Source organism: Nasonia vitripennis, chromosome 2, assembly GCF_009193385.2.
Source record: "Nasonia vitripennis strain AsymCx chromosome 2, Nvit_psr_1.1, whole genome shotgun sequence".
Lineage (NCBI taxonomy): Eukaryota > Metazoa > Arthropoda > Insecta > Hymenoptera > Pteromalidae > Nasonia > Nasonia vitripennis.
Window position 1 is genome coordinate 9,183,680 of NC_045758.1, and position 13,255 is coordinate 9,196,934.

At 46.6% G+C, this 13,255-nt stretch overlaps 1 protein-coding gene across 3 annotated transcripts in view; it reads right to left on the minus strand.

Annotated features, from left to right (window-relative positions):
- Window positions 1–1,068: 1,068 nt before the first annotated feature.
- LOC100117262 overlaps window positions 1,069–13,255 on the minus strand; it is a 54,450-nt gene continuing 42,263 nt past the window's right edge. For all 3 annotated transcript variants that reach the window (XM_032596824.1, XM_016982887.3, XM_031922933.2), the window contains exons 3-5: window positions 11,270–11,391; window positions 9,045–9,138; window positions 1,069–7,041 (exon numbers count right to left, since the gene is read on the minus strand). In XM_032596824.1, the coding sequence (XP_032452715.1) occupies window positions 6,874–7,041; window positions 9,045–9,138; window positions 11,270–11,391 (384 nt within the window). In that variant the 3' untranslated portion in view covers window positions 1,069–6,873. The remainder of the gene's footprint in view (window positions 7,042–9,044; window positions 9,139–11,269; window positions 11,392–13,255) is intronic.

Genomic DNA, 13,255 nt, shown 5'->3' on the forward strand with positions numbered 1-13,255 from the left:
CCATTCGGACTTTGGATCCTCTTCCGCATTTTTTTCTTCCTTTCCTTTCATCCGAAAAGGAAGAAAGAGATAGAGGGCTGAATCGTTTGGTTCTCAAAGTGCCTTCGGAGTAAAAAGCTCCGGAATATTGCATGACGTACGCGTCGTAAATATACGGAGCGAAGCTAGACACTGTGTAGATATATATTCGACTGCACGCATGTATAGCGGGGGAGGAAGAGAGTTGAGGGGGAGGTATAAGGGTTTTGTATGCAAAGTATACTCTACCCGGAATTCATCGCGGGAGAGAACGGTTATGTAAATTTCGAAATTCTCCGCGAGCCAAAATCCTATCCACTTCTCTCCCTTGTGCTCGCGCTGGCTTCAGATTAATGTCCCCCCGACGATTCGCCTACGGGCGCAAAGAGAAACCCTATATACTTGCAGCGGCGGTGGCGGCCAAGAAATAGTGCGAATAATCTCTTTTCCTCGCGCTGCAGCCGCGCGTAATTCCAAAGATTACGGGTCGATTCGTTTGCGAGTTTATCTTCGTACGGGGGCTCAAAGGCTGAATCGGTTTATAAGGGGCTGCATCCGTGATTAACACTGAGAGCTAGTTTTCGGATTTTTCTCTCGCCGATCTATTTTTCGTTTAATTCGAGCATCAAAAGCAATTGGAGGAGGGAGAAAGGGACGAGGCTCTCGTCAAAAAGCTTTAGAGGGTCTATGCATCGAGAGACGTATAGTCTATGGAAGTTTGCAAAGTTGTATAATTTCCAAGCCAAGACTCGCTCTCCTCGAGAACTCCTTGGCAGAGACAGCACTCGTTGTCGCGTCGCCAGCGTCACAAAGGGATGCCTGGCGTCGGCAAGTGTTCCGAACGAATTTCCTCGGCAAAGCCTCGCGCGAAGCGTATGTATACCTATGGATAGCCAACTTTGGCGACAATAATCAGAGCCAAGCGTCGAGCTGCGAGAAAACTCGCTAATTGCATCAGCTCCGCGGCGTCTTCGCTGGAGATCGACGACGTTGACATCGCTGTATGTATACCTGTGAGAATATCGGGCTGTCAATGAAAAACACATATACTGCCACTGCGTAAATGTAACATTTATTTTTGGCATGATTTCTGACAATAGATATACACGGATTAATAAGTTTAAATACAAAAATGAATTGACTGTATTGACAGGACTGTGTAGTGAAAATACATCAAAGCCTTCTCTCTCGCCTCTATCCTCCTTCCTTTCGCGCAGACGCTCTCTCTTTCTCTCTTTCTCTCGTTTTCTTATATTATAGGTACACCTTGTATTATACTCTCTCTGCGCTCATTTTTCTCGGCCGTCACGTACACATCACCGCCTCTGCACTTCCTCCTCGTCTCGCGAGGGCGTCCGAAAATTTTAGTGCTTTTCTCCCTCGAACACGCAGGGGCAAGGCAGAGAGAAAAAAGGAATCAAAAGAATCAGAGTGTGATCGATGACGGCCGGCGACATGTCGGCGCTGACTCGTATAAAAGTCGAGCCGAAGACATGCAATGGAAATTAGCCCTCGTGGAAACGAGGGGAAACACTTAGGAAGTAGAGAGACGTATGTTCGTTTGAGAGAATACCGCGATCCTTTGTTCTTTTCACTTGCCCCCGTTTTTTTTTCATACTTTCGGACATCCTGCGCGCTTTATCGCATCTATTATCATACATATACATATTTCGTTTTCTTTTTGTTGTTCTATGTGATACGAAGCTTTTATCGTCTCTATCTTTATCGAGACGCACGCTTGATTCTTTCGTTATTATTCTATTTACGCATGGCGAAGCGTTCGTACGTGCTTATAACGATTATTTACAATTTTGATTGAAAGTATATAACACACGAGCGATATACATATAATTCTCGCATCATTCCTTACTCGCTATCACAAATTGATACCGAAAAAAAAGAGAAAACAAAAACGAAAAAGTCGCCTCTATCACAATTGCGAATGTACATCCTTTTAGTCAAACGACAACGCAAAAATCCGTGCTGCGAGTTTGTCTTCGGTGAAATCTTTGGAACTATTCGAAAATGATCAGCGTACAAGAAAGTGAACTCTCGTCTCTTCGCGAAAGAAGCTTTTTTCTCACTCCGCACATGCATATACACAGGTAAACTACACATCTTGAAATATTTGGCACGAGAATATCAGGGACGCAGGGCGCAATACCAATGCGGTCGCTGAAAAAAGGAAAAAGACCCGCGAAAACAAGGGTCGCCCTTTAAAACTCTTACAATACATCGTTCGCCTCGCTGCAGCGATACACGTGTGTGCAACGCATTTTCATGGGGCGTCGGTGACGTTCGTTATCTTGAAATAATGCGTATTCGCAACGCTGCTATGTTGTTGGTAAAATAAAAAATAAAAAAGGCTTCGCGGAGTTTCCCTCGCTGTGACTGATCATCGATCGGTGTGTGTGTGTGTGTGTGTGGAGGAAATGAAAGTATCAGAAAAAGGAAGCCACATCTCTCTTCCGGGATTACGAGGCACACGCCAACATACGCTTCATTACTAATACAGCTTATCGCTCGCAGGCGGCGCTTAATACGTTATTTATGTATAAGCCTATGTATAGCGTATATAAATTATGGAATCGTGAATATACCTATGAGATACGCGTAGTGTGTTTCGAATACAATACGAACCGTACTGATTAGTAAGGATCACAGCCATAGCTTTGAATACGAAATTCCCGTTCGTATTTTTTTAAGACCTGTTCACAATTATATAACGTTGATATATATTATATACGTAGCGGTACACGACTAATGATAAGACTCGGCTGTTCGCCGTTTTCGCCATCACCGATTCAATAAACCCTAATTTTAGTCATCTATTTATACCCTACGATTTTTCTGACCTGTCAGCTATAAACACCGATTTTTTGACACTGTTACAGAGCTTCTCGGCGGAGAGAGAACCGACGATCGCTCTCCATTGGAAAAGTGCAGCCCTCGTTCCTCTCTCGCGCCGAAAATCGTCCTCGAGCCCAGAATATTTATACAACGAAGAAAAAAACCCAGTCGTACACAGAGAGCCGAACTTGAAATCCATTAAACAAAAGGGGAGAGAATACGACTGCAGACAACTCAATGGCTTTTGATTCGCGCGGACGGAGATAAATTTGAATGAATCTGAATGCGTAATTCCGATCGCCGCGCCGCGAACTGTTTGCATAATCGATAATACCGCGGCAGCGGCGAGGGGCAGAGATGTTTTCTTCGATCATTATTCGAGACAGAGGAGAGAAAAGCCGAGTAGGAGAAAAGTTCTGTGGCTCGAGGACGAACGACGACAACATCGATTCTACGCTGTATACTACTATATACGATCTACGATCTATATACGCGCCGTCGAGAAGTCACACACCCACACGCACGAGCCGATGGTAAAAAGTCGAGAGGTCCGCGCGGGGGCGCGGAATCGAGGAGAAAAGAGAAATAAAAAGGAAGAAGAACGAGTGATCGATCAAGATCCGCTGTAAAAGCGCCCGCTCTGATGAGGGTGTATAGCGCGGGGGAGAGCCGCGAGGACGTTGTCTGCTGTCCGACTCCTCCTCGTCTGCGTATGTATTATCCACGGTAGAGATATCTTTATTATTTTCTCTCTCTCTCCCCCTCTCTCTCTCTCTCTCTCTCTCTCTCTCTCTCTCTCTCGATATTACATAGATTGTTTTGCCGCTTGGCGCGCGGGTCAGCTGGAAAAATTTATGGCCGCTTGTTTGTCCCCCTCTCAGGGTCAGAGCTTTCGCTGACAGCGTGTGCGTGCAAGGGTGTGCCTTCGACGGAGCGCGTTTTGTTCGCTACAGAGTATAGTTATGTATTATACGTATACGAAAAAGTGACTAGAGACCCGCGTGCAGCCGACGAAGATAGTGACGTTGTTTGTTTTGCCCGGTTCTACCTTTGAGAAACTCGAAGAAAGCGTGCATCGTTCATGGGTCTAAGCTACGGCTAAGTAGTTAGGAGGGACCGTGATATCGGACGTTACTTTGACTTAAATCATCCTAGGTCGAGATAGCTAAGCTACGAGTCGAAAAGTGAGGACACAGAGACACGCTACTAGAGAGTGAGAGACTACTCTCTCTCTCTCTCTCTCTCTCTCTCTCTCTCTCTCTCTCTCTCTCTCTCTCTCTCTCTCTCTCTCTAATGCTATGCGCTAAAGCTGAGGATTATTTAGTTAAGAAGCGCTAGACTTTCCGGCTGGAGGCGAGAAAAGTTTTCTCGCACTCATTCTACACAAAGCTGCTAAGCTACATAGGCTGCGAAGCTTCGGAAATGAAAGCGCGAGAGCTATCGTTTATAATATACGAGAAACGCGTGGATCGATTGGTTATAAATTTTGATCGCCAAGCTTTGCTGGATTTCACTGATTTTGGCACATCGAGCGGTACAGCTGCTGCTAACACTACGCACTAGAGTCTTGATACTCAATAATATGTCAACTATATCGCTAGGCTAGTATGTAACGACGAGGGATGGAAATTTCCTGGACTAGAAGCGCCTTCTACTATACTGCGTCTATAACATCGACACTATGTAAGCTCTCTTTCTCCGTGTTAAGGGATAGAACAATTTGCTTTTCTACATATATAGACGTATGCCGATTCTTTCTAATCCGACAATCAGCGACAGAGCCGAGTCGAGATTATTCCGAAGAAGAGCACCGGACACAGCTCGTTGATTCTCGGAGCGAAGAATTTATGCGCCATTTCTCTCCTTGTTTTAACCCTGTTATCGTGCCAGCCCACTCGCACAAAAAATAGATCGAGTCCAACTTTCCTTAAACCCTATATATAATATATAGATGTAATGCTTTCGTCTATACCCATATATATATTGATAAACCTTTTGTTACTTATCGTTATATTTATTATCCGTTTATTTATTTTCGCGCGCGATACATACTTTTTTTCTCTATATAGGACTATACGACGCCTCTTACACAGGGAAGGATCCATGTATCTTTATTTTAATCTTTCGCACTAACAACTACGGATAGAACAGCGTCGATGTGTCGCGAAGCGGAGAAAAAGCAGCGCGAGACTTTTATGATTTTTCCGATACATCGCTCGGTGAAATACCGAGACAGACTTTTTTCTTTTGCTTATCGTTACCTGCATATTTCAATGTCGTTTGATTAGGTCATAATGTTCTCTCTTGCAGTCACAACCAGCCGACTTTGATTCAACGATGATTGCCGTGATTTCCTCTCACGCGAAAGTATATAAACGTTACAGCGAAAGTTTGTGTTTCGAAACAGTCGATCTCCGCGTGTGTTTGTTCTATACGTGAAACCCGCGCTTTTCAGTTCCACGAATATAATGAAATGTATTTTCGATCCCGAATAAACGTAAACAAGAGTTGATGAATTCGTTCTACCTCGAAACTGATGCGTGCGCTTAATTTTTAACCGTATAAACAAACGTATTTACAAGTAGTGCAGGCAATGCAACGACGGGAAATAATGATGGTGTGATCGTTGTTTTTCCATCGGTCTTTGAAGCGTCAGCGCGCGCGATGTGTACAACCGAGAAAACAGAGCCGCGCGGGGAAAAGCGGAAAAGTACACAAGTATACGCAGTATTATCAGTAGCGTCGTTACCCCCCCCCCCCTCTCTCTCTCTCTCTCTCTCTCTCTCTCTCTCTCGACAACGATCGCAATGAAAAGCAAATGCGCCAGGTTATACGCACAGCATACCAGAGTCGACGTTTGTTGTCGTACCTACTACTCGATAGCAAAAATAAATGTGTCGCGCGCCATATACATAGACACAGATTGCCCTATTCACGTACAGTATATATTATGATCCCGAGCAAGAGGTTCGCGTGTGTGTATATGCTTACATATTTTCAAATATATTCTATATTTTATACGCCTATACAGTTTATATCATTATATATAATATTTATAATATTTATACGTATGTATCTCGTAGGTAAATTGTGATTAGTTTTTCATTTGAAATAGTAACGACCTCCCCCATATAGCATTAGACGATTATTCACACGCATCTCGTTATCCTCGGTCGAAAAGTAATCCTGTAATGCGCAAAGCCACGTTGACTGTTGTGCTTGAAGAACTTACGAGCTAATACTTTGGTAAAGATCCGATACGCCTTTCGCTTGTCACCGATGATAGCTCCGTCGTTAGCTGCTACATACTGCTAATACATAGCTGTTGGACATCGAGTTCCCCAAGTCTATTTTGAATTTGTGCTTGTATCGAAAAATAAAAACAAACGTAGCGTATAAAAAAGTAAATCCGTTGCGCGCGTGTTTGAATTTTGGCACACGACACCTTCAGCTCCTGCGTGACAACGCAGCTTAGTGAATTTTTTGTTTATTCTCGCGCAAATGTGCGAGAGACACTATTTATATTAAACCTATTATGGACGTTTTGCTCTGTCACGGGGTGCCTCCCCTTTTTTCGAGTGTGACAAAATACCGAGAGAAAAAATTCGCCGTAAATATATAACGCACTACTATACATACACGCTCACGTATACAGCGAACAAATTTCAATATAAGACTCGCGTTTTTACGACAGAAAAATATATATCGCGCCTGCACACCCCCTAGGAATATAAGCATCTTGTGTACAAAATCCGACGTAAAAAAAGTCTCGCGCACCAGCTGTGCTGCTGCATACCGTCGCAGTCGCAAAAGCGCAGCCGATGCATAGGTGTTCAGAACGTATATATATATATTAGCCCAACACGTCTTCTTCGATCCGACGAACGTACGTGAGAGGCATATACAATGGATGAAAAAAAGTTCGATCGAGGCACCCCCTGTGCTCCAAGACTACGCGAAGAGCTGGTAGTCGCCGGACTCGGACAGCGTGGGTGTGGACGGGCACTAGGTGGGGTTCGGATCCTCGTAGGCCTTCTCGTAGTCTCGTCTGCGTATCACCGCGAAGTGTGTCATCTGGAAGGTGTTGGTCTTCTTGCAGCCGCGTTCCAGGGTACCGGTCATGCTGTAGCCCATGTTGAAGTCGCTCGACGAGACGTTGGACGTCAGGTACAGCTGCGGGTGTAGGTGGTGATCCAAGAGGCCAAGAACAGAAAGGATATATTCATGTTCTTTCGTGCGGTCTTACCACACATTGACTCGTTCCACTTAGCGCATGCTGTGAGAGAGATACGATCTTGCACATAACACTGCTGTATACAGGAAAAAATTCTACGTGATAAATCACTGCGCAAGCACGTCAAAGCACAAAAAAAGGAGGTATAACACAGAGTGATACTGATAGCTGTCGCGGAGCGGTGCAACGCATGCAAAAAATCCTCGCCGTGGCTTGAAAAAGCAGTGCTGGGAAACGAGAAGAATCTCTCTCGCTAGGAATTCGATGACGCAAGCGGGTGCGAGAAAAAAAAAGAAAAACTGCCAGGCTCTCTGCTCACACTATATAATATACTCGAGCTTTCTGGCACTGACTTCTCTCTCTTCTCGGGGTCCAATTAACGCTCGTCGCGCGACTTGGCCTTTTTATTTCCCGGCTCTTGGAAATGAGCGCCGCTGCAAAATACATCAAATACACTCTCTCGTCGTCGCGCATCTGCGGACTAGGCATGTTTATTTCAACGCGGGCGCATAGCGGAGGAGACCGAACTCAATATAACAGAGCTGGAGACCACTCTCGAGTCTCGAGCAAATAGAAGAGGGAGAGACGAGGCCAAAGGAACTGTCCGCTCTCTCTCTCACTCTCTCTCTCTCTCACTCACTCACTCTCTCTCTCTCTCTCTCTCTCTCTCTCTCTCTCTCTCTCTCTGTGGTGCTAGTCACACAGAGACATCATATATAACATGCGCTGAACGAGCTTTCACCGCAGAGAAGAGAGAGAGAGAGAGAGAGGGCCGAGTGCGTCTCCCTGATGTGCAGGCATACGGGAAATAAAAAAGGGAGAACACGACAGACAGCAACGGGTCAGTGGAGCACGAGGATTCTCAAGACAACCCGCGAGAGACATTTCTTTATACCTCGAGTGCAGCGTATTCTCGAACACAGAGGATAGGATTCGCGCGAGATTTAGGTGAACTAATTGAAAGCCGGAGTAGAGATCGCGTCGAAATTAGCGGGAGATATAGCCGCGCGCACAGAATCCCGGTAATTCGCGCTGCAGCGCCGGAATTTGCCGTCTTGGCATCAGCGGGAAGCTAGAACTTATATACACGTAGGTATAACCTACCGAAAGCTCGCGGCTCTTAATCTCGCGAAATTCTAATTGCAACGCGCACCTCCCCGACGGAACGCTCGCATATTTTCGCTGCGTTTCGTTTCGCACATCGTCGGAATTAGGAGGGAGAAAACAAAATGACGACACGCTGCAGCCTTTCAGCCAGTAGTAGCTCGCGCTCTCCTGGAGATGGAGGTCAAGCTTTTTTGCCTAGTTAATGCATAAACGTTTTCCGGCCGGCGCGCAGCCCACGAGCTTACAAAAGCCCCGTTTTTCCGGCACAACACACTTGCGCGCGTAACGAGTCGGAAAAAAGGCTACAAGTATAAAGCAAACTCCTATCTACAAAAGCGCACATCAATGAAGGCCAAGGGGAAGGGGGTGCAGGGGCTACTGCAGAACGCTCTCTCTCTCTCTCTCTCTCTCTCTCTCTCTCTCTCTCTCTCTCTCTCTCTCTCTCTCTATACACAAGCCATAATGGACGGCTACGCCCCGTGCATCTCCGCAAAGCGGAGCAAGAGCCGAGAGTGGGATATATGTATAATAGCGCGCGGAGGGCCAGAGGCTACGCGGGGAAACTCGAGAGGATTGTCCCGGCGTATAATCGAGTCTTGCCTGACCCATTAAAGCCGTTATAAGCTCGTCGGCAAGAGCCGAACTTCCGGAGAGCTTGCGCGCATGCACCTCCCGAAGAAAAGGACCGCGTGTAGCTGCACAATGAAGCGCACTGGCTATCGGGACAACTTGTCCAGCCGCGTGCACAATAATGTTAAAAATAAAAATAAGATGCGTGTGCGTGTATCATGCAAAAAAGAACACCGAACACCCAATGATATAGTAAAGCTCTTACCTTGAAGTCCGCGTCGGTGGTCATCCTTTTGAAGGAGCCGATGATGTAGAGGGTACCCGTGCCCGTGTCGACCATCTTGGCCTGTGTGCTCTGCCTGCAAACAAACGACACACGTTCGCTCTTAGTTCTCATTCATTAGAGCCTGCGCCGCGAGAGAGAGAAAAAAAAGCTCCTTCTTCTTCTCTCGTCCCTAACGAAGCGATCGTCGTTTCACGCGAGCGAGCAGGGGACGAAACGGAGTAGTCCGCACAGTGTCCCTCCTTCTCTCTCGCGTAACAAGTGCGCAGGAACTTTATCCCCGCCGCTCACTCGAAAAGTTCGCCGGAAGAGAATCCAAGGCGGGGGAGGAGCAAAGAGCGGCTTCCACAGTTGCCACTCGGCTCACACTTTTGAATTCGAGTCAGCCCGCATTGCTTCCCTTTCGCCGAAGAGAGAAAGAGAGAGAGAGAGAGAGCTTTCAACTCTTTTCAAAGATTTCTCCCCCTCTTCCCTCCGCGCGGCCGGAATGCGCTGCAGACGTTTCGCCGGGAAAAAGAAATAATGCGTGTACCCTTTCGGCGAGCAAGGATTCGAAATATATAAAGCAAAGAGCCAATTCTAGAGCTCGGAATTCTCGGAGCCGATGCGCATTTTGAATCCCGTGCCGAAGCTCGCACAAAGGAGAAGCGCTTGCGAGAAAAAGAGAGGCATTCCGCTTTCCAGTCGAACGACCGGACTAATAGCGTCCACTGCATGTACAGTGCGATGCAAGGGGGGACGAGAACGAGTTGAAAGAGCCGCGATTACGCGCTATCGACACAGCACTTATGCTCGTTCTTTGAACTTGTGCACGCACGATATAAAAATCTGTCTCTCCCCCGAGCTTGCATGCGGATATAAATGAGCGAGCGACTATACAAGCTCCGGCAGCGGCGATAGTGCTCCTCAAGTTTTTTCCTACTTCTTTATACCTCCGCGGCTTTCCAGCGCGTATACACACACACACGCACACACTCAGCGACTCTCTCTTTTGCTCGAGGCAGCTTCTCTTCGCTGCCGTGTATTATATACGCTGTACGGTCGTAGCGAAAAACTTTCGCGACGTTTTTAATTAAACGGGCAATCCCGCAGGCAAGAGGGAATTAAAGCGCTTTTTCTGCATCGGAGAGAGAGAGAGAGAGAGAGAGAGAGAGAGAGAGAGAGAGATGATTGCATAAAATATTTTCCACTGTTTCCAGCAGCAGCGTCGCTTCCGCGGATGCAGTGTATTCTTTCGATGCTTTACGGGGATAGACAGGCGGCTGTATGATGCTGGGAAATATAACGAGCTGCGCTCGTACACGCGTGTGGTTTGTTGAATGTTTTTATCTCGTGGAGCTGACATGTTTTCAATATTAAAAGAAGATAAAAACATACGACAACAGAGACGCGTGTAATCATCCTCCACATCGAGACGAGATTCCTTCGAAACTTGAACAAATGAGAAAGTCGAGCCATACAATGCGGGCTCCTTTGAGGAAGAGGAGTTTACCCTCGCGACACTATATGCACACCCCTCGCCCGTCGTCGGAAAGGAGAGATCCACGCGCGCTCGTCAAGGAAAACAGAGAGGGTGACAATTAGCCGGTTACTGCTATATAAAGCCGCTCTTCTCAAAGTCTTCGCATACCATTATCGGAGCTGGGGAGAGAACTCGCGCGAGCGAGAAAGAGGAAAGTCTAATCAAGTACGTGAGAGGACGAGTTGAAAGCGCGCGCGTGTGTCTTCTCTCTATACACTATACGGGCAAAGGCTTCCGCTGTTGCTGCTGTGTTGCAGCATACGCGGCGAGAACGAAAATGAGGTGCAGGCTTTGTTCCTCTCGCGGAACTTTGCCTCTGCCTCTTCCAAAGCAAGGCGAGTAGAATCGAAAAGTACTTGGCAGGAGTTCTTCGCAGCTTTCATCCGATATCCGTTGATGCTTCGTCGCGAGAAAAAAAGGAAGAATCTCTTTCCTTTTTGCGCTCTCTTTTGTGCGAGCATTTTCCGAGCCAATTTCCTCTCCCAGCTCTCTCGACACTATCTGCATAGAAGCTAGTACACTGATAGAGAGGGAAAATTGTATAGTTCCGTCTGACCCCATTATATAGTTTCGGGGGACGGCTTATTGTCCGGCTCTCTGTGATATTCCGACAAGGAGACTTTGGGCTAGGAGAGCCGCTGTGTAATGAGTAATTGCTCTATAAGTTATAGATGTATAATAATACCTTCTTGTTCCAGCGACGACCTCGACGACTTTGCAGCGGCTCCGGCTCCACCAGAACGGCGTGAGCGTCCAGTAGGAACTGCTCGCGCTCCTCGCCCAGCCTTCCTCCGGGAAGAGAAGGACCTGAAACGTGAAAGGCAAGGCAGCTTTCAGCACACACTCTCTGTTACACGTTTATACGCCTCGAATGACTTTGTCAAATTGAAGGATTCTCTAGAGAGAGGCGAGAGAGAGAGAAAAATGAACACGCCTGCACAAGGGGCATCACTCTCGGCATCAGCGGCAGCAGCAGGAGGAGAAGAAAGAATGAAAAATTGCATGATCTTTTTCATGGCGTGTCGGCGGGAGAAACGCCGAGGGTCGATGTGTAGTGAATTCCCCGCGGGGTATCGCGGATGATTACATATATATAAGCTCTGCGCGCGATAGCCGGCCGAGAAATAAATGCATCCGGAGAAGATTTTGCGGTGTTACGCGGGGGAGGGATGAGCTCTCGAGAAGGATCGACGATATTGAAAGTTCGCTTTTGTCAAGTTACATACCCCTGATAGAAATTGGCCGATTTAAAATGGTGAAAAAGCTAAGAACTTGGTAGTTTTCTTTGTCAGTTCTTGTTACAAGATGTATCGCTTTTTATCCTAGTTCTTTGGCAGTTCTTAGATCGAGCTGTTTTTGAAAAGTAATGGCCAAGATAGTTGGTCAAATCACAACGTTTACTTGGCTCGGTTGACTAAGGCGCGCGACGATTTCGGATGTTTTTTCGCATGCAAATCATTATTCTATATACTTCCATTTAAAAAAAAACTCGCCAAATTCAAGCCTGCTAGTAATGATTTTCCAATTCTAACCTCGAATCGCCATTAACCACGTGCACCTGTGTCGTATTATTTCTCCAACTATCTTCGGAAGAAAATATTTAAGAATACTCAATCTAAAAACTGCCAAAGAACTAGGATAAAAAGCGTTACATCTTGTAACAAAAACTGACAAAGAAAACTACCAAGTTCTGAGATTGACAACCTCAGAACTTCCAAATAACTTGGATACCGTCTCTACCAGGGACATAACGATATTATATAAAAAAGATGCCACATACTATAGTTACACTCACAACATAACCCACATACCGAGTAATACATACAAACGACCTACATACAGCCGCGCGCACATCCCTCGCGAGCATAGAGCCCGGAAAAAGCGCCTTGGGGGCCAATGCGGCAGCTGTATATACGTGCAGCACAAATATCGCTTCCGTTTCCCTCTCGCGCACTAACAGACCGAGAGAGAGAGAGAGCCTCGCATTTCCTCGCGCGATCACAGCGCCGCGAGAGTGTATACACTCGCGTGCGCGTGTGTGTATGGGTATTGCGCGGGGCACGCGAGCGTGGTAATATCTGACCGAAATATTGAAATTCTCCTGGGTGCCATATTCGGGCGCACCGCAGCAGCAGCGAGAGAGAGAGAGAGAGAGAGAGAGAGAGAGAGAGAGAGAGAGAGAGAGAGCTACGGCTGTGTAACGCGAATTCGAGTGTGCGGACATTATATACACGCGATCAGTAATGGACGTTCAACCGACACAGGGGAGATGATGTGCTGCAGCAGTTTCGCTCCTTTATATTTTCGGCGGTTTTTTTTCTCTGCGCCTTATACTCCAGCCCCGACGATGCGTGATGAGAGTATATCATACATATGGGGGTAGAGGCGATCGACGCGCGCAAGAGGGAATTTCGTGCGGGAAATTCAATTATACTTTGACGATGATTATACGGGGTCGGCTCGGAAAATGCGCTCAGCGCGTGCAGTGTATTTAAGTACTCGCGGCATAAAATTCTCGATGAAATCTCTGGCTTCACCGCTTAATTTGTACGATAATTATTTTGCTAAATCGCTGTAAATCGATGCGTGTATAATAACGTTAAGTTACACACACACGGATATAGTAAAAGCTCGCGCATGAGCGCTTCCATTAGCGGGCATTAATGAAATA